We start from the raw sequence: 26,985 nt of genomic DNA on the forward strand, positions 1-26,985 counted from the left end.
AAACATTTTGTAATTAAAGCAAGGACTCTGATTTCTGCCAGCATCTACAGGGAGGTCGGTGATTTGCCTTTCTTTCCTCCCTCTTTTCTTCACTCACTCAGTTCTTCAGTTGAAATGGAAAATTCAATATGTGGGAACAAGTGGCATCAATCTGTAACTCACCACTTTGGGGTACTAGTTTTCGGACTTGCTTTGGCCTCCAGACTTTGAGGGCAGAGTTTTCTGTTTGAGATTTCTCAGCATATCTTCAGCAGGATGCGGCAGGAAATTCTCCAGTAGACATTACACTGGTTCCCTGCTGTCCTCCATCACTTCCAAGATATTGGGCCCAAGTTTCCCCAACCCCTTTTTCCAGTGCACTAACACGAGATGCGCTGACTTCGTGCGCTCAAAATGGCGCCAAAAAACTTACTATGTATTCTGGCAACTCTTCTGTGTCTCCCTAATCAGCCCCACCTCTCATCTTACTACCAGTTTACTATTTATATGCCGAGAGAAGACTTTTGCATTCTCTTTTATGTTAGCTGCCAGTCTATTCTCATCCTCTTTCTTTGCTTCTCTTCTTTTCTTTTTCACTTTCCTTCTGAACTTTCTATATTCAGCCTGGTTCTCACTTGTATTCTCAACCTGCCCCTTTTTCTGCTTCATCTTACTCTGTATCTCCTTCGTCATCCAGGGAGTTCCGATCTTGGTCGCTGGGAATGTACCTCGACTATACCCGAACCATCTCCTCTTTAAAGGCAGCCCATTGTTTGATTACAGCTTTGGCTGCCAATCTTTGATTCCAATTTACCCGGGCCAGATCCATTCTCTGAATTTGGCCTTCCTCCAATTAAGTATTTTTACTCTAGGTTGCTCCTTACCCTTTTCCATAGCTACTCTAAACCTTATGATACTATGATCACGGCTCTCTAAATGTTCCCCTACGGACACTTCCTCCACTTGACCCACCTCATTCCCCAGAACCAGATCCAGCAATGTCTCCTTCCTCGGTGAGCCAGAAACATACTGATCAAGAAAGTTCTCCTGAACACACTTCAGAAATTCAATCCCCTCTATTTACATTGCAGGTATTATTATCCCAGTCTATAACAACAACAACTTGTATTCACATAGCATCTTTAATGTAGTGAATCGTCCCAAGGCTCTTCATAGGAGTATTAAGAGACAAAACAATATGACACCGAGCCACATATGGAGAAATTAAGGCAGGTGACAAAAAGCTTGATCAAAGAGGTATGTTTTAAGGAGAGTCTTGAAGGAGGAAAGAGGAGCGGAGAGATATAGGGCCCAAGTTTCCACATGATTTGCCCCTGATTTTTAGGAGCAACTGGTGGAGAACGGACTATCTTAGAAATCGCAATTCTCCACATTTTTTTTTCTGCAGTTCTAGTCAGGTAGAACAGTTCTACTTTGGAACAGAATTTTTTCTTCAAAAGGGGGCGTGTCCGGCCACTGACGCCTGATTTGAAAGTTTCCACAGTGAAAACGTACTCCAAACTAACTTAGAATGGAGCAAGTGAAGATTTTTGTAGAACTGAAAAAACCTGTTCTACACATTAAAAAATTAGGCGCAGGTTACGAATTAGGCGTCCAGAACGAGGTGGGGGGGGAGGGGGGGGGGAAGGGAAGTCATTAAATTCTACAATAAATCCTTATTTATACTTATACAAATATTATACAAATAAATCCAACCTGAATAAAAATTTATAAGCAAAGAAAAGATTAAATAAACCATCTTCCTACCTGTGTGAAAGTGCTTCAGCCAGGAAGAATGCGGGAGGGAGGGAGGGAGGGAACCGACCGCCGACCGAACGCAGGGGGGAGGGGGGGGGAGGAAGCCGTTCCACACGGCCGGCGGGCGGGCGGGAGGGAGGGAACCGACTGCCGACCGAACGCGGGGGGGGAGGAAGCTGTTCCAGACGGCCAGCGGGCGGGCGGGCGGGAGGGAGGGAAGGAGACAGAAGGCTGCAGGAAGCCTCAGAAATTGAGGAGCCATTTCCCGACGGCAAAAGGGGGAGGTCATCGGGAAACGGCTGCCTCAACTTTCTGAGGCTTTCTGCAGCCTTCTCAGTGCTGATGTGCTGATGGCAATGTGCTTTTATTAAAAAATGTTCAAAAACTAAACAGCTACAAAGAACTACAAAAATGGCCGAGTGCCAATGTTTCCTTCACACTGCGCGTGCGCGAACGCTCTAACGCGCACGCGCAGCGTTGCCGGCAGGAAAAAAACTAATTTAAATAGTACCCGCCCCCTCCCACTTACAAAATCGGCGCGAGTGTAGGCTCCGCCCCCCTGGGCGCCGCGCCAAACAGACAAGGAGCTGCAGGGCGCTCCAGAATCGCGCGTTTTTTTTCCGGCACCGTTTTAGGCGTGAAAAACGGGCGCCCATTTTTTATCGTGTGGAAACTTGGGCCCTTAGGCAGGGTATTCCAGAGCTTAGGGTCTCGGCAATAGGAGGATAGTTGAAGTCCCCCATTATCACCACTCTATAGTTCTTGCACCTCTCTGTAATTTCCCTATAAATTTGCTCCTCTATATTCTTCCCATTAGTTGGTGACCTATAGAATACACCTAGTAGTGTAATGGCACCTCTATTGTTTCTTAACTCTAGCCAAATAGAGTCTGTCCTTAACCCCTCCAGACCATCCTTTCTCTCCAGCACTGTAATATTCTCCTTAATCAATACGCCCCTCCCCCCAACTCACCCACCTCCTTTCTTTCTTTTCCTATCTTTCCTGAACACCTTATATCCAGAAATATTTAGTTGCCAGTCCTGTCTTTTTTTGAGCCACGTCTCCGTTATCGGCAAAACATCATATTCCCATGTGGCTATTTGCACTTGCAGCTCACCAACATCATTTACCGTGCTTCATGCGTTTACACACATGCACTGTAAGCTTATCTTAGACCTTCTTGTATTCTCTCTTAGTCTGACCCCACCCAATACCATACTATTTTTTACTCTAGTGCTATCTGTCTCTCCCAATCCTTTCTACACTTTGTTTCTCCTATCTAATGCTACGTCCTGGTGCCCATCCCCCTGAAAAATTAGTTTAAGCCCTCCCCAAAAGCTCTAGCATAACCCCCTGCAAGGATATTGGTCCCGGCTCTGTTGAGGTGCGACCCGTCTAGACTGTACAGGTCCCACCTCCCTCAGAACCAGTTCTAATATCCTAAGAATCTAAAGCCCTTCCTCCTGCACCATCTCTCCAGCTATGCATTTAAAATGATATTTCTGGAGTAAATATTCTTATTATGATTTGAAAATTGAAAATAGGTACACTAACTCAGAGATGTTTTTATTTCATTCCTGGGTCACAATTGAAACCTTCAGGTAATAATTTCTCTGCTCTTTGTGTCTCAGCATTGTAAATGTGTTGATGACAATTTCCTGCGTTTGCTATTTCTGGTGGAATCATTAACGCATTCCTTTAAAATCCATTTACAGTGTTGCTATTCTTAGTCCTGGTTATCAGTAAGAAAGAGTGATTGAATAATTCAATCCATTCTGCAAATAAATTCTTCAAATCAGTTCTTCGGAAATAATTACTGAGCTTCAGAAATTAGTAAGAAACTCACCTCGTCATTTTTAATCTCCTTGTCATTAAATATAAATTTACATTGTCCTTTTGGAGAGAGATGTTCAGCCTCCAACCAGAAGCGCACTTGTCCCTTCTCCAGTAGCTCAACTGCTAGCTCTGACTTCAGAGGTACAACTGTCAACACAGATAATATGATCATGTGTCACTCTATCAGATTTTACATTACTTTAAATAGGATTACAACATTAAATCAAAGGGTAGTAACAAGCATAACTCCAGATCATGAAAAGGTTTAGAATACTTGCCTGGGAATTTATGTTCGTGACTAAGTTCAAGCAGACGCAGCAGCTCTGCAAAGAGAAGAAAAAACAGATTCAAACAACTTGAATAATTTTTGACAAAAGCCCCATGAATATTTTTGTAAATTTCCTCCCAAATTGCTAACTTAAGTCCAAGACCATGAATTTAGGCTGCAACCGAATAGAATGGATCCAATGACACAACAACAACAACTTGCATTTCTAAACTCAGGGAAGACCAAAGCCATCGGGGCCCAAATTCACCCCCACCCGAAACGGGTTGCACCTTCCGCTCCTGAAGTGTTTTTTCCGCCGCGTCGGATAAGGAGGCCTCTTTCGGCAAACTCAGCTCTTTGGTTTTTTTCAGGCGGACCGGAAGGCGGTCATAATGGGGGCGGAAGTCAGGCGGTAAGCAGCAGATCGCCAATAAGAGGGGTGGAAGTAGAGGTGGATGGAGTCACCACCGCTGTCAATCAGTGAAGCGGTGATGACGTCATGACGCATATGCGTCACCACGCTCTCCCCTTAACTTAAAGGGGAGAGCCTTCAGAATTTAAAAACTTCGGTTCACTGAGCCACCAGGGAGGGCTTCTGCTGGGCCAGCGGCCAGGTACTCAAGAGGGGGTGCCACGCTGCCTGTTGGCGGCCTGGCCAAACCCGCGGGCATAATTGTCGGCCCGACCTGGCAGTTGGTCGACAAAAATAAAACATGGCGGCCACAGCAGTGCACCCTCCCCTTGAAGAGCCGCCGTGCTGCCATGGCTCACAGACTGAAAGCAAGGTGCACTGACAGAAGAAGATGTCGGGGGCACCGCACAGCGGATCAAAGATTTTTGGAGCTAAATTTTGCAGGTGGTTCGGGAGATCGGCGATGCGCTCTTTGATGATGCACTTAGGACAGGTCGGCAGTATCGGGGCGGAAGTGGGGACCACCGGAAAAATCCCCCGAGGACAATTTTGCTGGTGGTGGCCATTTGACCGCAAATCAGCGGCCAGTGGACTTCGCCGCTTGGCTGTTGCTTTCTGGTGATAAGAGGCCTTTTTGGGAGGTGGAATTTCAGCCTCAACATCTTCAACCCCTGCCATAATCTCTCTATCCTTGCTATCAATTCCAGCCGCCTCCCCAGCCACCATCTCAGGTCGAACCTGACTGCTCGCAACCTCGGTCTCCTATATGACCCCAAGGTGAGCTTCTGACCCCATAAATTCTCCTTAACATTGCCTGTCTTTGCTCCTGCCTCAGCCCATCTGCTGCCAAAACCTTCATCCGTGTCTTTATCCCCTCCAGATTCGACTATTTAAATGCTCTCTTGATTGGCCTCCCATCCTCCTCCCTCTATAAACTTCAGCTAATCCATAAACTCTGATGCCCATACCAAATCTTGCTCACCTATCACAGCTATGCTCACTGACCTACATTGGCTCCTGGTCCACCAGTGTTTCATTTTTAAAATTCTCATCCACATGCTTAAATTCCTTTATGGTTTAGTGCTCATCCTGCTATCACTTTCACTTATTTTTCAAGCACATTATTTAAATCCGTGTTATAAATTACATTTGTCCAACACTTTGTGCCAAATAAAGTATTAATTTATTCTCAATTATCTTGTTACCTGCATCAAGAATGGCACACCTCAGCAACATAAAATGATGCATAGTACATTTTGCTATTCAGTCCAAATCTGGAATTATCCAAATTAGCAAATGATCAGGTTGCAATGTTAAAAGGAGCTGCTACTACATTTACTTTACCAGAATTTTACCAGCAGTCAATTGCAAATACGGTCATCTCTGACCACTTCCTTGTATCGCTCTCGACCCACAATCCTTTCCCACCCAAACCTTACTTCCTCTGTGTACACCACTGGAAAACATCTCTTTCCTAACCCTCTTACAACTGCACTTATGAAATCCCAACTGTCCAGCCTTTGGCCTTCCATTCACCATGACATTTCTGCAGCTACCGATCTGCTTAACCACACCCTCACCAGAACCTTTGATGCCCTAGTCCCTATTAAAACCATTACTCTCTCGCCCCCTGGTACAGCCCTCATTTTCACTGCCTTAAGTCCAAGGAACACAGACTGGGATGTGGTGGACAACTGGTTTAGCCATTTACCTCCAGATCTGGCTGGACCACAGAAAGCATTATCGGGTCCTGCTCTCGTCTGCCAAAACTGCTCACTATGCCAGGATCAATCTGGAATGCAAAGATAGCCTCCGGCTTCTATTCTATACTGCTAACCGTCTTCTTAAAGCCCTCGTCCCTGCCTCCTGCACCCTCTTCAACAACGTGGAAGGAGCTCATGGACTTCTTTGTCTCTAAGATTGAGACCATCCAATCAGCTGCCTCTGCCACTTCCTTTCCTTCTGCTAACCCACCAGGCCAAACTTTCTCCAGTTTCTCTCTGATCTCCCCTTTTGACCTCTCTGCGCACATACAAATATAGAAACATAGAAAATAGGTGCAGGAGTAGGCCATTCGGCCCTTCGAGCCTGCACTACCATTCAATAAGATCATGGCTGATCATTCACCTCAGTACCCCTTTCCTGCTTTTTTTCCATACCCCTTGATCCCTTTAGCCGTAAAGGCCATATCTAACTCCCTCTTGAATATATCCAATGAACTGGCATCAACAACTCTCTGCGGTAAGGAATTCCACAGGTTAACAACTCTGAGTGAAGAAGTTTCTCCTCATCACAGTCTTAAATGGCTTACCCCTTATCCTTAGACTATGTCCCCTGGTCCTGGACTTCCCCAACACCGGGAACATTCTTCCTGCATCTTACCTGTCCAGTCCTGTCAGAAATGTATATGTTTCTATGAGATCTCCTCTTCTAAATTCCAGTGAATACAGGCCCAGTCGATCCAATCTCTCCTCATATGTCAGTCCAGCCATCGCAGGAATCAGTCTGATGAATCTTCGCTGCACTCCCTCAATAGCATGAATGTCCTTCCTCAAATTAGGAGACCAAAACTGAACACAATATTCCGGGTGAGGCCTCACTAAGGCCCTGTACAACTGCAGTAAGACCTCACTGCTCCTATATTCAAATTCCCAGCTATGAAGGCCAACATACCATTTTCCTTCTTCACCGCCTGATGTACTAGCATGCCAACTTTCAATGACTGATGTACCATGACACCCAGGTCTCGTTGCACCTCCCCTTTTCCTAATCTGTCGCCATTCAGATAATATTCTGCCTTCGTGTTTTTGCCACCAAAGTGGATAACCTCACATTTATCCACATTATACTGCATCTGCTATGCATTTGCCCACTCACCTAACCTGTCCAAGTCAACCTGCAGTCTCTTAGCGTCCTCCTCACAGCTCACACCGCCACCCAGTTTAGTGTCATCAGCAAACTTGGAGATATTACACTCAATTCCCTCATCCAAATCATTAATATATATTGTAAATAGCTGGGGTCCCAGCACTGAGCCCTGTGGCATCCCACTAGTCACTGCCTGCCATTCTGAAAAAGACCTGTTTATCCTGAATCTCTGCTTCCTGTCTGCCAACCAGTTCTCTATCCACGTCAGTACATCACCCCCAATACCATGTGCTTTAATTTTGCACACCAATCTCTTGTGTGGGACCTTGTCAAAAGCCTTTTGAAAGTCCAAATACACCACATCCGCTGGTTCTCCCTTGTCCACTCTACTAGTTACATCCTCAAAAAATTCTAGAAGATTTGTCAAGCAGGATTTCCCTTTCACAAATCCATGCTGACTTGAACTGATCCAGTCACTCCTTTCCAAATGTGCTGCTATTTCATCTTTAATAATTGATCCCAACATTTTCCTCACTACTGATGTCAGGCTAACCGGTCTATAATTACCCGTTTTCTCTCTCCCTCCTTTCTTAAAAAGTGTTGTGACATTAGCTACCCTCCAGTCCATAGGAACCGATCCAGAGTTGATAGACTGTTGGAAAATGACCACCAATGCATCCACTATTTCTATGGCTACTTCCTTAAGTACTCTGGGATGCAGACTATCAGTCCCCGAGGATTTATCAGCCTTCAATCCCATCAATTTCCCGAATCCAATTTCCCGCCGAATAAGGTTTTCCTTCAGTTTTTCCTTCCCACTAGACCCTCGGTCCCCTAGTATTTCCGGAAGGTTATTCGCGTCTTCCTTCCTGAAGACAGAACCAAAGTATTTGTTTAACTGGTCTGCCATTTTTTTGTTCCCATTATAAATTCACCTGAATCTGACTGCAAGAGACCTACGTTTGTTTTCACTAATCTTTTTCTCTTCACATATCTACAGAAGCTTTTGCAGTCAGTTTTTATGTTCCCAGCAAGCTTCCTCAAAATACTCTATTTTCCCCGTCCTAATTAAACCCATAGTCCTCCTCTGCTGTATTACAAAATTCTCCCAGTCCTCAGGTTTGCTGCTTTTTCTGGCCAAATTATATGCCCCTTCCTTGGCTTTAACACTATCCTTAATTTCCCTTGCTAGCCACGGTTGAGCCACCTTCCCCGTTTTATTGTTACTCCAGACAGGGATGTACAATTGTTGAAGTTCATCCATGTGATCTTTAAATGTTTGTCATTGCCTATCCACCATCAACCCTTTAAGTATCACTTGCCAGTCTATTCTAGCCAATTCACATCTCATACCATCGAAGTTACCTTTCCTTAAGTTCAGGACTCTGAATTAGCTGTGTCACTCGCCATCTTAATAAAGAATTCTACCATGTTATGGTCACTCTTCCCCAAGGGGCCTCGCACAACAAGATTGTTAATTAGTCCTTTCTCATTACACATCACCCAGTCCAGGATGGCCAGCCCTCTAGTTGGTTCCTCGACATATTGGTCTCGGAAACCATCCCTAATACACTCCAGGAAATCCTCCTCCATCACATTCCTATCAGTTTGGTTAGCCCAATCAATATGTAGACTAAAATCACCCATGATAACTGCTGTACCTTTATTGCACGCATTCCTAATTTCTTGTTTGATGCTGTCCCCAACCTCACTACTACTGTTTTGTGGTCTGTACATAACTCCCACTCGCGTTTTCTGCCCTTTGGTATTCCGTAGCTCCACCCATACCGATTCCACATCATCCAACCTAATGTCCTTCCTTACTGTTGCATTAATTTCCTCTTTAATCAGCCACGCCACCTCACCTCCTTTTCCTTTCTGTCTGTCCTTCCTAAATATTGAATACCCCTGTATGTTGAATTCCCAGCCTTGGTCACCCTGGAGCCATGTCTCCGTGATGTCAATTACATCATATCCGTTAACTGTTATCTGTGCAGTTAATTCATCCACCTTATTCCGAATACTCCTCGCATTGAGGCACAGAGCCTTCAGGCTTGTCTTATTAACACCCTTTGCCCCTTTAGAATTTTGCTGTAATGTGGCCCTTTTTGCTTTGGGTTTCTCTGCCTTCCACTTTTACTTTTCTTCTTTCTATCTTTTGCTTGAGATCTTATCCCTGAGACCCATTTCCAGCTCCCTCAATCCTATTCCCACTAAACCGCTGACCACCCAACTTCCTTTTCTGGCACTCATGTTGGATGGCATTGTTAACGGTTCTCTCTCCTCAGGCACCATCCCCCTCGCCAACAAATCTGCCATTATCACCCCTCTCCTCAAAAAAATAAACCTTGACCCCCTCCGTCCTTGCAAACTACCGCCCCATTTCCAACCTGCTTTCCTCTCCAAATCCTTGAATGTGTTGTCGCCTCCCAAATCTGTGCCCATCTTTCCCGCAACTCCATGTTTGAATTCCTCCAAGCAGGTTTACAGCCTTGCCACAGGACTGAAACGTCTCTTATCAAAGTCACAAATCACACTGTTTGTGACTGTGACAAAGGTAAACCATCCCTCCTCGTCCTTCTTCACCTGTCTGCAACCTTTGACACGGCTGACCACTCCATCCTTCTCCAACGCCTCTCTACTTTTGTCCAGCTGGGTAGGACTATAGTCACCTGATTCCATTCTTGGCAATGGCTTCCCTTCCCACTCCCACATCGTTACCTCTGATATCCCCCAAGGATCTATCCTTGGCCCCCTCCAATTTCGCATTTCCATACTGCCCCTCGGCGACATCATCCAAAAACACAGCATCACTTTCCACATGTACGCTGATGTGCTACCTCACCAGCACTTTTCTTGACCCCTCAACAGTTTCTAAATTGTCAGACTGCTTGTCCGACATCCAGTACTGGATGAGCAGAAATTTTCTCCAATTAAATATTGGGAAGACCGAAGCCATTATCTTTAGTCCCCGCCACAAACTCCGTTCCCTAGCCACCGACTCCACCTCTTTCCCAAGCATCTGTCTGAGGCTGAACTAGACTTTTCTCAACCTTGGTGTCATATTTGAGCCTGAAATAAGTTTCCGACCATATATCCGTGGCAAAACTAATACCACCTATTTCCACCTCTGTCATCACCCGTCTCCGCCCCTGCCTCAGCTCATCTGCTGTTGAAACCTTCATCCACGCCTTTGTGACTTCTAGACTTGACTATTGCAATGCATTCCTGGCTGGCCTCCCATGTTCTGCCCTTCGTAAACTTGAGGTCATCCAAAACTCGGCTGCCCTTGTCTTAATTCACCCATCACCCCTGTGCTCACTGACCTACATTGGCTCCCGGTTAAGGAATACCTCGATTTTAAAATTTTCATCCTTGTTTTCAAATCCCTCCATGATCTTGCCCCTCCCTATCTCTGTAATCTCTTCCAGCCCCACAACCCCCTGAGATATCTGCGCTCTTCTAATTCTGCTCTCCTGAGCATCCCTGATTATAATTGCTCAACCATTGGCTGCTGTGCCTTCAGCTGCCGAGGCCCTAAACTCTGGAATTCCCTCCCGAAACTTCTGCCTCTCTACCTCTTTTTCTTTATTTAAGATGCTCCTTAAAACCTACCTCTTTGAGCAAACTTTTGTTCATCTGCCCTAATTTCTCCATATATGTGGCTTGGTGTCAAATCTTTTGTTTTACAACAGTCCTATGAAGCACCTTGGGAAGTCTGACCCACATTAAAGGCGCTATATAAATACAACTTATTGTTGTAGTGTATAGAGATTTGTTGAAAAACTACATCAGCTAACACCATTTTTGGCTTTGCTGATTTCGGGGTGATAATGGCGGTGGGACGGTAAAGTTTGTGCCCGGGAACAGTCTGCACCCAATCATTAAAATTGAGCAGCTGGGCCCGGAGTGTGGGGTGGAGCGCAAAGGGAGGCATTGCGCACCTCTCTTAGGCCAGCTGAGCATGCGAAAATCCCGAGCTAAACAGACGGTCCTGGAGCACTCTGAGAGAGGCCTGGATAGAAAAAGAAACCTGATAAAAAATCCAACAAAAACATTCCCAATACATAGCCCAAGCCACCACAACATAAATCGCAAAAAAAATTAAAAGAAAAAGCAATCACACTTACCTGAGGTCGGCATTACTTACCTGACTGCAGCCGGTATAGGTTGGACCGCTGGTCCCAGCATGCTGAGGGGTGGACGGGTCGGGCAGGTCTCAAAAAGCAAGCCGGTGTCGCAACCAGGGGCGTTGCACACCGGCTCAACTCTTCCGGGCGGTACTGCTCCGCGCCCCCGCACAACAAGCCCGGAAAACCCTGACGGGGCGCTTGAAGCTGGCCGCCCGCCCAGAAGAGCTCACCACCACCATTGCCACTGCTCCGGGGTGAAAACAGAAGCACAAATCTCTGGAAAATCTGCCCCGATGTCCTTCTTTTTAAGAAAAATACCTTTCCTTTTCAATAGCAGTCCTTTACCAAAGGGGGCACAGAAGAAATTTTGTAACAGGGTTGTGGCTAATTTCCCCGCTTCTTAAACTCAGAGGAGAGTCATCTGAATATCCCCTAGTCAATTGCCTGCCTGAAACCGGTGGAAAGTGGCAGCTGGCCGGTGGGGCAGGAGTGGAATGTCGAGCAACAGGAGGCTGCTTAGCACACAGGCAAGTCCCGAGGAGTGGGTTTTAGGAAAGCCTCGGGATCAGGGCTGGGGCGCTGTGGAACACAGAAGGCCTAAACTTTCCTTGTGGAGTCTGAAGCAGCACTGTGCTCCTCCTGGCCCCACAATGAAAGTTTTTTTTTAAAGTATAAAAACTTATTTCTTTGCGTCCCCTCTGAACCTGACTACTGTTCCCACTGGCTTCACCTGGCAAGAATGTCGGAATTTTAATTTGGAGGTGGAGAGGGAGCTGGAAAGTGGTTGGGAAACCTGGGAGAATGGGATTCCCGCAGACCCTGCCAAATTTAACAGCAGGGCCTGACTAGTATTTTTTTTAAATCACTGTTTCCTGCCTTCAGCCAGCCAGATGGAGAGGCTGACTGGCTGTCAGGCGGGTATGCTTGTGGAACCAGGCCAGAGAGAGGAATGAGGGAGCATTTGGTGAGTGCGGGGGCCGGGAGGGGTGGGGGGGGGGAGGGCGAAATCGGAGGCCAGAGGGGGATCAGAGGTTAGAATGAGAATCGGGGGCCGGAAGGGGAGAGATTGGAAGGTGATTGGGGGCCGGAGGGGGAAGGTCGGCAGGCCGGAGGAGAATCAGGGGTCGGAGGGGGAAGGTCGGAAGGCCAGTGTGGAATCAGGGGCAGGAGGGAGAAGGTCGGAAGGCCAGAGGGGAATCAGGGGTCGGAAGGGGAAGGTTGGAAGGCCGGAGTGAGATCAGAGGTCGGAGGGGGAAGGTCGGAAGGCCGGAGAGGCAACAGGGGTTGGAGGGGGAGGTCAGAAGGCTGGAGGGGGATCAGGGGGAGGTCGTAAAGCTGGAGGGGAATCAGGGGTCGGAGGGGGAGGTTGGAAGGTCAGAGAGAGATCAGGGGCAGGAGGGGGAAGGTTTGAAGGCCAGAGGGGAATGAGGGGTCGGAGGGGGAGGTTGGAAGGCTGGAAAGGGGATCAGGGGTTGGAGGGGGAGGTCGGAAGGCTGGAGAGGGATCAGGGGTCGGGGGGGGGAAGGTCGGAAGGCCGGAGGGGGATCAGGGGTCGGAGGGGGAGGTTGGAAGGCTGGAAGGGGATCAGGGGTTGGAGGGGGAAGGTCAGAAGGGCAGATCGGAGATCGGAGGCCTCTGGGGGAGATCGGAAAGTTCGATGTCCGGTTGTGTGGGGTTGATGAGGCAGGAATGCACTTACTTCCTGGATCCGGCAGTCCTTGTCTCCCTTTAGCTGGCAGGTTCCCTAAGGCCTGGGAAACCCCACCGCCCACAGTTTTAAAATGGTGGACCACCATGAAGCACAGAGTCTCAGTATAATATTTGAAGTGCCAACCTGCCTCCTGCGAGTGGGTTGGTCACTTCCCGTCTTGCCTCTGTTAAAACCGAAAGTGGGCGGGTGGGAGCCGGGATTTCGATTTTTAACTCTTTAACCTCTCACCCAACCCCAACCCACCCAATTTTTGGGGTTAAAATTCCGCCCAATGCCTTTGCTGCTCAGGTCACTGCTTAAAATTGCAGTTCGGCCTCGATTATGTCATCAGAGCCCAATCTGCATATTTGGAGAAAGACCCTGCCTGTTCCGAACATTGGTCCTTCCCGCCAGTTTTAAACTGACAAGAGAAACCAATCTTCTGCATAGAGTGACAGTTGCTCCTCCTATCTGTTTTTAATATTCTCTACAGGGTTTAGTGTTTATTGTAGTGAGCAATAGCCCAAAATACCAGTGGAAAAATTAGCTTCAGATGTGATTTCAATCACCATTTTTAAAATCTTTGAGTAGCTTTCTCTGTAAATTGGATTTGTAAACATAATTTAATATACCTGCTTCATCAATGACATAGCTGGAAGAAACTCCATCAGTTTCAGTGACAACACAAGAGAATACACCCAAATCTTCCTTCCCTGGATCATTGAAAATGAGTCTTGTCCTATTTGAGAAAGAAGTAATTCAAGATATTTGAGCACATTGATTATTTGCTGTTGAGCAGCATATTCTGTGTATAGTTTTGTATTTGTTGTGTTTATTTCCTTTTTGTTTTCCCCTCTCTAGATCTGCCAATACCATGGACCATACTATAGAAAGTTATCTACTTTTAAAAATATTGCTTAGTAACTCGTTACCAAGAGATTACTGGAATGACTCTTTCTCTGATTCTCCTTCCCTTCCTGAGAAGCCATACCTCTCTCTTGCACCTTCTATAATGCACAGCTGAGATCAAGCACTCATTAGGTAGGAAATGGTGGAATTAACGTGGCATATCAATTCATGGACATGGGGTTCTGGAGCTCAATACATTCTACTTCTTGCCATGTTTTTCTTTTAGCATAATGACCCTGAATTTCCTGAATCCAATTTACGCAGAAAACATGCCAAAATTTACCCGAGTTTCTGCGAAGATCTTGCGACAAGCATTTGCTGTGGAGCTCATTTGCCTACGCTGGATCCGAAAAACCAGCATAAAACAAGGGCAAATCAATCGGGGTAATAAGCAATGTTCCCTATAAGTGGCCGCACAGCCCGGGACCGGCTTTTGCAACATTGAAGTTCTCGCATGCGCAAAACGATGAATGGGCCACGCAGCCCCTTAAAGGGAACGTGCAACCAAAAAGAATTAGGGAAGCATTGGTAATAAGTTATGGGCTGTTCTCTTTTGCCACTGCGAATCACTCTCAGCGCCTCCGGTCTCTCTTGCTCCTCTTCCATTATTATGCATGGTATGCCCGATGGGAATGGCATTCCAGCTCCTTAGTCCTTCTGAACACATGGGAGGGGATGAGGATCTGAAAATGTTCAGGTACACTGAGACTGACAGCACTTTGGTTAAGTGTAGTGCATGGCTCAGCAAGGAAAAATCAAAATAAATCGCAAAGGAAATTCCTATCATACTCAAAAAATCTCAGTTACACTGATGCCAAGTGACTTTGGGCTGCGCTGCACCAAAATTTTGGGGCGTAAATCTACTCCAGCACATTATTCGCATAAATCAATTTATTTGAGTCTTTTCTTACTGATCTGCTCCGTGTTTAACATATGACCTTTCCATGAAATGTTGTTCATATAATGATTAAACTTTGCTATTATGCAACATAGTCTGACTACCATTGTGGAAACATTCAGCATGATATCAAACTAACAATAGTGCACCTGTCGATGAAGGCATCAGATAACCGTTGTATAAACCAAGTTAAATGTTACCTAGGCCAAAGTATTGATAAATTAACAAATGTCTCAATAATCTTTTTAGTTCACTAATGTTCTGGTATAGATAATAAATACATTGACAAATACATGAATGTCAGATACACTGATGCAGAGTGCAGCCTATTCAAATACTTTAGATTTTTCATATATTTCCAGCACAGTAGATAATATGGCTACTTTGGTTGATAACATCCTCTTCTCTTTTGACAGCTGTATCCAGCACTACAACTAAACTTGGTAACAAAAAGGGGGTCAGGACCTCCCCCAAAGAATCAGATGAGACAGGCAGCAGGGGCCCCTATTGTATTGTAATAACAGAAAAATGTAATTACTTTCCACCTTTGGTCTCCATAGTAACTCTTGATGAGTCAATAAGTTCTTCATAATTCTTAGACCAAATGAACTTCGAACCTTCAGCCATGTTAGCACATTCAAAGATCAGAGAAATAATTCCATCGTCATCCACATTTACAGTAATCTCTTTGGTACCTGAAAAAAGACAAAAAAAATTGTTTGCCGAATTCCAATTTTCCTTATCAGTTTGTTGCTGATCAATCTGACGATGTCAGTGTTTGCAGACTGAAAATTTTTGTTCAAATATTGCCAGGTCAGCAGATACACAAACTCTTGTGCATTTGGTGGGAGTCTTACATGATTTCACTTACAATCCCACGCCTATGCAGGAGGACCCCTTTTCCTGTGGTGCAGAGCTAGATAGACAGGCCCTGCACGTTACATGAGCTTCTCTGCACAGTGAAAAATGTAATTTGGGGATACATACAGGGTTGGCTGGCTTTTTGAAAACAGAAGCTCAAGTCTTGATATTGCTACTGTTTCTTCCCATCTGCTACCTGCATCCCAATGTTATTGTTAACTCTCTCCACTCAGAGATCTGCTGCCTCTCTCTACCCAGCCTGAGTTACAATTTTCTGCTGTTGTCCCAGAGATCTGATGCTTTGAAACAGAGGGATGATTGTGTGATTTACCATTAGATTTAAGTGAGAATGGATTTACATGTTGTACAAATGATTCCAGTGAAGTAAGAGTAAGTGTTGCAATATTGTGTGCAGGTGTTAATGAGATCCTAAGCATGTTGATCAGGCAGGTTCATGCAACGGAACATTTGTTATACACATTACAATTATCCACATTCCTGATTATCTATCTGGATGTTCGTGGGAAGAAGCCTTACAGAAAACGGTGCCTCATTTCAGACAATTTGCTAATATTTGTTTATTGATAGAATAGCTTATTAATATATATTTCTAATTGTCCGTTTTCCCTGAAGCATTGTAATACCATATGTCAGCTGTGGCTCAGTGGGTAGCACTCTTGCCTCTGAGTCAGAAGGTTGGGGTTCAGTCCCACTCCAGAGACTGGAGCACAAAAATCTAGGCTGACACTCCAGTACAGTACTGAGGGAGTGTTGCACTGTCGGAGATGCCGTTTTTTAGATGAGATGTTAAACCAAGGCCCTGTCTGCCCTCTCAGGTGGATATAAAAGATCCCATGACACTATTTCGAAGAAGAGCAGGAGAGTTATCCCCGGTGTCTTGGCCAATATTTATCTCTCAATCAACCTCAGTATCTGGTCATTATTACATTTCTGTGTGTGGGAGCTTGCTGTGTGCAAATTCGCTGCTGCATTTTCTACATTACAACAGTGACTACACTTCAAACAGTACTTCATTGGCTGTAAAGCATTTTAGGATATCCAGTGGTCATGAAAGGCGCTATATAAACGCAAGTCTTTCTTTTTCTTTGATAAGACCAAAAATTGGACGTTCTCAATTATCCACCAATTTCCATAATCTAGCAGAGGGTTCCCTCCAATGTGGCAGATAATGAAAGTTTCATGTAATAAGAAAACAGAGATATTTCAGTACTTCTCTCTGAAATGTGCTCTTTATTCAGAAGAACTTAACGAAAGGCTTGTTTAGCTCTCTGATGAATGCATCACGGTAATTTAAACCATATTTAAGCTTTTTTCAAAGAGATGGTGCCTTGGGGATGTGGCTCATGATTGAAAATCTAAGCACTAATATTTGTCCAAAGTTGATAGCCCTACAGGTCAGCTATATTACAAGAAGTAGGAAAAAAATGGAAATTTGCAATAAAAACAGAAAGTACTGGAAAATTGCTCATTGGCTGAGTTGATAAGGTCAGCCTGAGTTATACAGACCAGAAAGTCCAAGATTTGATTTTCAGTCTGTGCTGACAGATGAGATAGTTGGAGTGGTATGAGAGATGCTATAACTGGCCTTGGTGTTTTTGAGCCAAGCAGAGAAATATCAGACACCTCTTCTCGTTAAGGCATTTGATTCCTGCTTGGCTCAATGCCAGTGATCCCAGACACCCTCTGATACCTTACCCAAGTATACATTCTTCATGCGGGAGGCTAGATAGTGTCAGTAAGCTATTTAACCTCACAGTGCATCAGAACTGAGCTTGGCTTGCACACAAAATAATTCCAGCTGGGTAGTTATCAGGAGGACAGCACTGGTCAAGTTTCTTCTCTCTTTGAGGGGCATTCGGGTTAATTGCAATATATAATTGTTGCCACAGCTTAGATCAGCTAACTCATCACAGACAGGGTGTTACAATTTTTGGATTTGCCTTAGATATTTTCTCGGTTTAGTGGTGCCAGTCAGTCTGTATAATATGTTGCGTGCCCACTGCCCAATATCTAATCATACAATAATGGAACCCGGTAGGCGGGGATATAATGGTACCCCTTTGCGATCTGAACTGGCTATTGTGTCTTTCATACTTGCCTTCAACTGCACTTCTTTTAGAAAGCAGACTGATAGCACCTGAATGACATGAGGCCAGGTACGAATCATTAAGCTGCTTTATTTTACAGAAGCGAGTGAATGTACAGAGTGACAGTTATAATCAAAACTCACTTACTTCACTTAACTTCAATCCACCCCTTGTGAATAAGATAATTTTTCTATTTTCAGTCATTTCTGCAAACTGACAAAACAAACCTGGGGTTGTTTCTGCGGTGACTGGCTCTGATAAATCGGATGGTTTTCCAACACCTGCCCTGTTCACAGCCCGCACACGGAAAACATAGCTCACACCTTCTTTCAGATTTTGTACCTGTTGGCAATGTTAAGGTATTGGTGAGACTTCATGATGATTTAAATTTTTTCTTTTTATTACCATTCCACCAATGAATCTGATGGAGAACATCAAGTTGCTTGCCAACTCTCCACATGCCACAATATACCCATCTTCTTCCCCACCCACCCCCTCAGATCCAATAAACGATCCCTGCCTCTGAATGGAGAGGCCCAGTAGTTTTGTGGGAGAGGAGGGGTGGGAGGGGGGGGGGGGGGGGCTAAAACAGGCGTAAGGCCTCTTATTTGCAAATGCAAAAATCCTAAATCCTGTTTCAGGCACGGCACACCGATTCTTTGGCTTTACCAATTAGGCAGGTGACATGCTTTTGGCTTGTAATGAGCGTACTCTTCCTAACTGCCATTTCGGAGGCTTAGGAGATCATTTAGTGCCTTTCTAGGCCAACAGCTGTACAATAATGAAGTTTGTTAAAATAACTGAAATATCAGCTTAAGAGGACTAGATGATTTGCTTTTAGTAATCGATATTGCAAATTGGGAATGTTGCCACGCTACAAAGTTTGTACAAACAAATTTGATCTGAATACTTGTATTCACAAAATTAATTTAAGAGAATAAGAATTATAATCTGCCTTTTACCTTTATGTATTTTTTTGATGTTTCCTTTTCATTGACACTTCTCCACTGTTCTTCATCTGCATCTGCCTCCCGTATGTCAGCATAGAACCCAGTCACCTCACTGCGGCCCGAATACACTGGAGGTTTCCAGGTCAGTACCAGTGAGTTCTTTCTGACCTCAGTGTACAGAACATCATGAGGTGGCCCTGCATTAGATTGTAGAATGCATTACTTCACACAAAATGTAGCCAGGATATGATGGGAATGATAGCGCACTTATAGTAAATGTTTTAAGTGATACCAACACCTCCAAATGTTACATCTTGTAATTTATTAAAGTATAGTACATGTGAATTAAAAACCCCTAAGAACATCATCCTCAGAATTCTGCTGGGTATTTCCAGTGCAATTGTAAACATGTTCTTCTACAAATAGCAACCAGAGGAACTTTTGCCCATGGTTGGTAGTGTTTAATGATATTTTGTGTTATCTACTGTTGCCACAGTATATTAACCACATAGCTGTGACCTGCCTGTCATATGCTTAGCAGTAGTGCTGACAATTAAGAAGCCCAGCATGCGCAAACAATATAATATACCAAAAGTACTACACAGCAAATTGTTTTCCTTTTCTCTGTGTACAATACACAAGAGACTAAGAGGAGACTTTCAACTGCTGGCTGCTCGTTGAAAAAACGGGGGACCAGCAGTTGAAAGTTTGGTGGAAACCTGATGCGTCCATTTTCACACCGGAAGCAACTTTCAGGCAGGCATTTAAATGGAGGTTGTTTACTTATACAAATCAGGGTCCTATGCCTGTTGTAAAACCCCAATTGCAACTTATGAATAGAAATGGGTAGAGCATGCGCAGTGCATGTCAGTTTCATTTCTCCAGGTGCTGAGAGGCCTAGCTGGTGATCGTTAAAGGGACTGCTGGAGGACTCTCCAGAAAGTTCCGTTTCAGGGGTTTTTTGAAGATTTTGTGGGGCCAGGAGGAGCAGGAGAGCTCCTCGAGGCCCTACAAAAATCCTCTGGCCCGCTGCTTGCCTGTTCTTGTGCCTCGATCCCAAGCACAATCTTTTCTAATAAACAATGGTCTAGAATTTCCTAACAGCCCGCCAGCGCCCGATTGCCACCCAAATGAGATTCCCAAGATTATTGCCGGCGAAAAGTTGCCCCCAAAAAAGAAAAGAATCCGTCCAGCGAAAAATATGGGCATTGTAACTCCATTCTGGGCAAAAAAGTGGAATTTAGGGTCGATTGGGCGGTTCCTAAATAAAATGGGCGATAAATTTAAAAATCACTAAAAATTTACCCCGCGGCTGCGGGTTGGACTTCGCAGCAGAAAAACACTAACAAATATTTTTTCAAAAAACATCACATAAAAAATCATAGAAACATTCTCAAGACCCTTTCAACCTAAATCACCTCAACAGCATTTTAAAATAATGAGTAAAAAAACAATTACTAACCTTTTTCTTGCAGAGCTACTCACCTACTGCCCAGCCCCGTTGATCCTCGTGGGCGTTTTTTATCATACTTACCTACAGGTCACCGCTGAGCTAAATATCGCGCCAGGGCGATCTGAGGATGGTGCACGCCGGCGGTCCGCTCCCCAGCGGTATCTCGAAACCGCCGGCGTAATTCAGGTAGGGAATTTCTCGCTCACCTGGCTATCGTCCACAATGGCCAATGATGCCCAGAAACTGGGCGGTAAGCCAATGGAAATTCTAGCCCCATTGGTCTCTTATTCTTGCTTTATTACTCTGCATAACCATTGTAAGTATATTGTTTTAGAGTTAGTAAACCTGCCTGGAACAGCAATGGTCCACTCTTCACACTTAAACTTATCACTTGGCAGTGATGGTAGACCAACTCCCGCCATGTTGGCCGCACGGACTTGGAACTGATATGTCATGTTTTCCTTTAGGTCATGGATCTGTAGTAAGTAAGTTGCAAGATCAAGAATTAGAAGAAACACCAGAAACATTGAAACAAAAGCAAAATACTGTGGATGCTGAAAATCAGAAATAAAAACAGAAAATGTTGGCAATCTCAGCAGGTCAGATTTTATCTGTGGAGAGAGAAACAGAGTTAACGTTTCAGGTCTCGGGTCATGGCAACCCTCTTCGCTTTCCAGTTTTTCCATGCTTCATGAAGGGGAAATCATGTTTAACTAATTTACTGGAATTCTTTGAGGATATAACGAGCATGGTGGATAGAGGTGTACCGATGGATGTGGTGTATTTAGATTTCCAAAAGGCATTCGATAAGGTGCCACACAAAAGGTTACTGCAGAAGATAAAGGTACGCGGAGTCCGAGGAAATGTATTAGCATGGATGGAGAATTGGCTGGCTAACAGAAAGCAGAGAGTCGGGATAAATGGGTCCTTTTCGGGTTGGAAATTGGTGGTTAGTGGTGTGCCACAGGGATCAGTGCTGGGACCACAACTGTTTACAATATAGATAGATGACCTGGAAGAGGGGTCAGAGTGCAGTGTAACAAAATTTGCAGATGACACAAAGATTAGTGGGGAAGCGGGTTGTGTAGTGGACACAGAGAGGCTGCAAAGAGATTTAGATATGTTAAGCGAATGGGCTAAGGTTTGGCAGATGGAATACAATGTCGGAAAGTGTGAGGTCATCCACCTTGGAAAAAAAAACAGTAAAAGGGAATATTATTTGAATGGGGAGAAATTACAACATGCTGCGATGCAGAGGGACCTGGGGATCCTTGTGCATGAATCCCAAAAAGTTAGTTTGCAGGTGCAGTAGGTAATCAGGAAGGCAAATGGAATGTTGGCCTTCATTGCGAGAGGGATGGAGTACAAAAGCAGGGAGGTCCTGCTGCAACTGTACAGGGTATTGGTGAGGCCGCACCTGGAGTACTGCGTGCAGTTTTGTTCACCTTACTTAAGGAAGGATATACTAGCTTTGGAGGGGGTACAGAGATGATTCACTAGGCTGATTCCGGAGATGAGGGGATTACCTTATGATGATAGATTGAGTAGAGTGGGTCTTTACTCTTTGGAGTTCAGAAGGATGAGGGGTGATCTTATAGAAACATTTAAAATAATGAAAGGGATAGACAAGATAGAGGCAGAGAGGTTGTTTCCACTGGTCGGGGAGACTAGAACTAGGGGGCACAGCCTCAAAATATGGGGGAGCCAATTTAAAACCGAGTTGAGAAGGAATTTCTTCTCCCAGAGGGTTGTGAATCTGTGGAATTCTCTGCCCAAGGAAGCAGTTGAGGCTAGCTCATTGAATGTATTCAAATCACAGATAGATAGATTTTTAACCAATAAGGGAATTAAGGGTTATGGGGAGCGGGCGGGTAAGTGGAGCTGAGCCCACGGCCAGATCAGCCATGATCTTTTTGCATGGCAGAGCAGGCTCGAGGGGCTAGATGGCCTACTCCTGTTCCTAATTCTTATGTTCTTATGTTTTATGCTTCTCCCCCATTCTGCTATTCTGCTGTAATCATTAACACCTCCTCTGGACCCATTTTTTTTTTACTGTACTTGTCCCATTATCACACCCTTTTACCTTACACCAAGGGCCACATTACACCAAAATTCTGAAGTAAAAATAAAACGGGGAAGGTGGCTCAACCATGGCTAACAAGGGAAATTAAAGATAGTGTTAAAGCCAAGGAAGAGGCATATAATTTGGTTAGAAAAAACAACAAACCTGAAGACTGGGAGAAATTTAGAATTCAACAGAGGAAGATTAAAGGTTTAATTAAGAGGGGGAAAATAAAGTACGAGAGGAAGCTTGCAGGGAAAATAAAAACTGACTGCAAAAGCTTCTATAAATATGTGAAGAGAAAAAGATTAGTGAAGACAAACGTAGGTCCCTTGCAGTCAGATTCAGGTGTATTTATAATGGGGAATAAAGAAATGGCAGACCAATTGAACAAATACTTTGGTTCTGTCTTCACAAAGGAAGACACAAATAACCTTCCGATTATACTAGGGGACAGTAGGTCTAGTGAGAAGGAGGTACTGAATAATATCCTTATTAGGCAGGAAATTGTGTTCGGGAAATTGATGGGATTGAAGGCTGATAAATCCCCGGGGCCTGATAGTACTCTGGGATGCAGACTTAAGGAAGTAGCCCTAGAAATAGTGGATGCATTCGTGATCATTTTCCAATAGTCTATCGACGCTGAATCAGTTCCTATGGACTGGAGGGTAGCTAATGTAATACCACTTTTTTAAAAAGGAGGGAGAGAGAAAACGGGTAATTATAGATCGGTTAGCCTGACATCAGTAGTGGGGAAAATGTTGGAATCAATCATTAAGGATGAAATAGCAGCACATTTGGAAAGCAGTGACAGGATCGGACCAAGTCAGCATGGATTTATGAAAGGGAAATCATGTTTGACGAATCTTCTGGCATTTTTTGAGGATGTAACTAGCAGAGTGGACAAGGGAGAACCAGTGGATGTGGTGTATTTGGACTTTCAAAAGGCTTTTGACAAGGTCCCAAGAGATTAGTGTGCAAAATCAAAGCGCATGGTATTGGGGGTAATGTACTAACATGGATAGAGAACTGGTTGGCAGATAGAAAGCAGAGAGTCGGGATAAATGGGTCCTTTACAGAATGGCAGGCAGTGACTAGTGGAGTGCCGCAGGGCTCAGTGCTGGGACCCCAGCTCTTTATAATATACATCAATGATTTAGATGAAGGAATTGAGTGTACTATCTCCAAGTTTGTGGATGACACTAAACTGGGTTGCGGTGTGAGCTGTGAAGAGGACGCTAAGAGGCTGCAGGGTGACTTGGACAGGTTAGGTGAGTGGGCAAATGCATGGCAGATGCAGTATAATGTGGATAAATGTGAGGTTATCCATTTTGGGGGCAAAAACACGAAGGCAGAATATTATCTGGATGGCGGCAGATTAGGAAGAGGGGAGGTGCAACGAGACCTGGGTGTCATGGTCCATCAGTCACTGAAAGTGGGCATGTAGGTACAGCAGGCGGTGAAGAAGGCAAATGGTATGTTGGCCTTCATAGCTAGGGGATTTGAGTATCGGAGCAGGGAGGTCTTACTGCAGTTGTACAGGGTCTTAGTGAGGCCTCACCTGGAATATTGTGTACAGTTTTGGTCTCCTAATCTGAGGAAGGACATTCTTGCTATTGAGGGAGTGCAGCAAAAGTTCACCAGACTGATTCCAGGGATGGCTGGACTGTCATATGAGGAGTGACTGGATCAACTGAGTCTTTATACATTGGAGTTTAGAAGGATGAGAGGGGATGTCATAGAAACGTATAAACATTCTGACGGGACTGGACAGGTTAGATGTGGGAAGAATGTTCCCGATGTTGGGGAAGTCCAGAACCAGGGGACATAGTCTTAGGATAAGGGGTAGGCCATTTAGGACTGAGATGAAGAGAAACTTCTTCACTCAGAGTTGTTAACCTGTGGAATTCCGTGCCGCAGAGAGTTGTTGATGCCAGTTCATTGGATATATTGAAGAGGGAGTTAGATATGGCCCTTACGGCTAAGGGGATCAAGGGGTATGGAGAGAAAGCAGGAAAGAGGTACTGAGGGAATGATCAGCCATGATCTTATTGAATGGTGGTGCAGGCTCAAAGGGCCAAATGGCCTACTCCTGCACCTATTTTCTATGTTTCTATGTTTACCTTGTACCATCATCCCTTTTGTCATGTAATCATTCTTGCCCTCCACCCTATCACAGATCTTTCCCTTTTCTTCTTTTTCTGCCTCACCTTCCCTGATGCTGCACTTGCTTAAAATCTGTTCATCTCTAACATCTTCCATTTCTGATGAAAGGTCACCACTATGAAAGGTTAACTCTATCCACAGATGCTGGCTGACCCACTGAGTATTTCCAGCATTTTCATTTTCTCTTTCACATTAACATATTGTTACAGTAAAACTTAAATCCGTTTAATTCTACACAGCCAGATTCCAAACACGTTCCAACATCATGCTGCTCGACCCTGACGATGCACGTCGCCTGTTGATTATGCACCAGTATCCAGTGGCAATGTATTTCCATTGAAATGAATATGTGTTGCTCCAAGATGCAGATAGCACCCCCTGCATAACTGATGCAAATGGAATAACTCTGGAGGAAAGGAGACCCAAAATGGTGGGGAACAAAATCAACGTTATTTCAATACAAGTGATATATGTTATATATATATATATTCCTACATTATTTTCAGATAGACATTTGAGAAGTATATTGAACTGAAAGTGCTCCCTTACAACTTGTAAAAACATGATCAGGAAGTAAGCCTTGTTTCACCTACTCTGTATGCCCGCTCAGTGATAGCTTTGACATGGGCTTCTTTCCATTTTCCAGGGATACCATCAATAACTTCAAGATAATCCACAAAGTAGCCAGTGATGTCAGAACCACCATGGAAGTTGGGTTGTTTCCATCCTAACACCATAGAGTCATGGACACTTTCAAGTACTGTAATTCCATAAGGTGGGGCTGGAGAAGCTGTTTGAAGGTAGAGTACATTGGGTTAATATTTGATTCCATTTGACAGTTCAAATTTTTCAAAAAAATCTTACCATTTGGATCATTGATGTGCTGTGACATAAAGGAAGTCTTCTGTATACTGTACAAGTAATGCCTCAAGTCAACTTGGATCTGATCAGTACAATGAGCTTTCCGTGTAATGTATTGGTTTTTACTTTAAACTGCAATTGGTATGGAATTTTAGATCAGAGTGGAATCATAACAAGGAATGCCAGTGAAATTTAAGTTCAGCAAATGCCTCATATTCTCTTTTCAATTTGACATCCCTTACCTAAACAGAGGCAACAACTAGGCAGTGGTTCTTTCTTGAATGCTCAACCTCAGAACACTATTATAATTCAGTTTCTGCAAAGGACAATAGCTTTTTCACCCTAATAGATTGAAATCCTGTTGTGTGGTATTAGTAATGAATGTGTTAACACCTTTGTTAAGAATGTACATACAAATGAATTAATGGATTCATTACTAATATCACATAGTGCAATGTCATTCAAATATTTCTCAGTGTTATATAAAAAAGGATGGAAGGCAATGTATGACATGTGGTGTGCAATTATTGGTATACAGTGGAACATATACCAACATTAAAAAGGCCAAATCTTGAGCTTCCTGGAATGGATAAATTGGTAAAACGAACATATAACTGAGCTTTTCCAGACCAGAGAATCTCCTGTTTAATCCTCAGTCTGCACTGAGTAAGCTGATCTTTGCCAGGGCAGCATAAAAACTGGCCTCAGTGCCCGCAGTCACTGCAGGGAACATCAGCCAAGGTTCCCATTCTTGATCACCATCCTGTGACCTCTGCTGGAAAGCATGTGTGTGTGGATGTCAGATGAAGACAAGTCCAAACTCAGTTCTGATATTCCCCAGGGTTTAGTAGCTTGCTGACACTAACTGCCTGCGCTCACGCATGAAGAATGAATGGTTTGCAAGGTACAGTGCCTGTGGAACCGTAACTTGAGCAGAAGTCAATGACTTCAGAAGAGAAGAGAAAGGGGGGAAAATTAGCTACAAAAATAATCATCTATACTTGTATCTGAACCAGTCTTCATAAACTCAGATTCCAAGTTACATCTTGGTGCCAGTTAAACATTCTATTAGAGTGAAATTGTTTAATATATAAGATAACTAACTGTATAATTTGAGAGAAACCACAGTATATTTGCTCATTCATTTATAGCTATTAAACCAAGTGTTGTCCCTGCTCATTGCCATCTGTCGCAGCATTCATTTCTCTTGCAGTCAGTATTAAATGTAAACCCAATAAGTCATCACTAGATCAAATAGAGAATCAAACTCCACTTAACGTTCAATTTAGAAATTAAAAGAATAAAAGCCTTGAAGTTACTATTAGAAATATTAGCCATGAATGCTTAGCAGGTTTCGATGTCATTGCGCTGTCCAGTGCTTTAAAGGAGTCACAAACTCATTTAAAATAAGAGTTAATACTCACATAATTCCTCAAATGACGAGTTCTCCAGCTCAAAAGTGCCATCAGAAAGTGGCAAAGTGGAGTCTATGTGCTTCTCCATGGAGAATGAGGGAATATCATATAGTGAGACATCCAGGAATGCTCTCTCTCATTCCCACCAGACAGTTACAGAGGGCCAGAGCCGTGTTTAGAAGTGGGGCTGAAATTTCCCCTTTTTTTTAAAAACAGCCGTTATTGCCTCAAAGAAGGTTGGTATGCACCTGCTGCTCAATTGGGGCGGAGGTGCCTACATTTGAGAAATTGCCCTCCTTTATTTTTGTGGTGGAGCATGCTACCGCCCCATCTGTTCTCCCGTCCTGTGGGGCACGCG

The 26,985-nt window shown here is 44.2% G+C and overlaps 1 protein-coding gene across 4 annotated transcripts in view; it reads right to left on the reverse strand.

Annotated features, from left to right (window-relative positions):
- myom1b (myomesin 1b) overlaps positions 1–26,985 on the reverse strand; it is a 179,921-nt gene that overhangs the window by 71,766 nt on the left and 81,170 nt on the right. For all 4 annotated transcript variants that reach the window (XM_070893067.1, XM_070893061.1, XM_070893082.1 and 1 more), the window contains 8 exons: positions 24,945–25,141; positions 20,473–20,599; positions 18,683–18,867; positions 17,948–18,062; positions 15,290–15,446; positions 13,577–13,683; positions 3,852–3,896; positions 3,584–3,720 (listed from right to left, as the gene is read on the reverse strand). In XM_070893067.1, coding sequence (XP_070749168.1) covers positions 3,584–3,720; positions 3,852–3,896; positions 13,577–13,683; positions 15,290–15,446; positions 17,948–18,062; positions 18,683–18,867; positions 20,473–20,599; positions 24,945–25,141 — 1,070 coding nt within the window. The remainder of the gene's footprint in view (positions 1–3,583; positions 3,721–3,851; positions 3,897–13,576; positions 13,684–15,289; positions 15,447–17,947; positions 18,063–18,682; positions 18,868–20,472; positions 20,600–24,944; positions 25,142–26,985) is intronic.

This window comes from Pristiophorus japonicus, chromosome 1, assembly GCF_044704955.1.
Source record: "Pristiophorus japonicus isolate sPriJap1 chromosome 1, sPriJap1.hap1, whole genome shotgun sequence".
Classification (NCBI taxonomy): Eukaryota; Metazoa; Chordata; class Chondrichthyes; family Pristiophoridae; genus Pristiophorus; species Pristiophorus japonicus.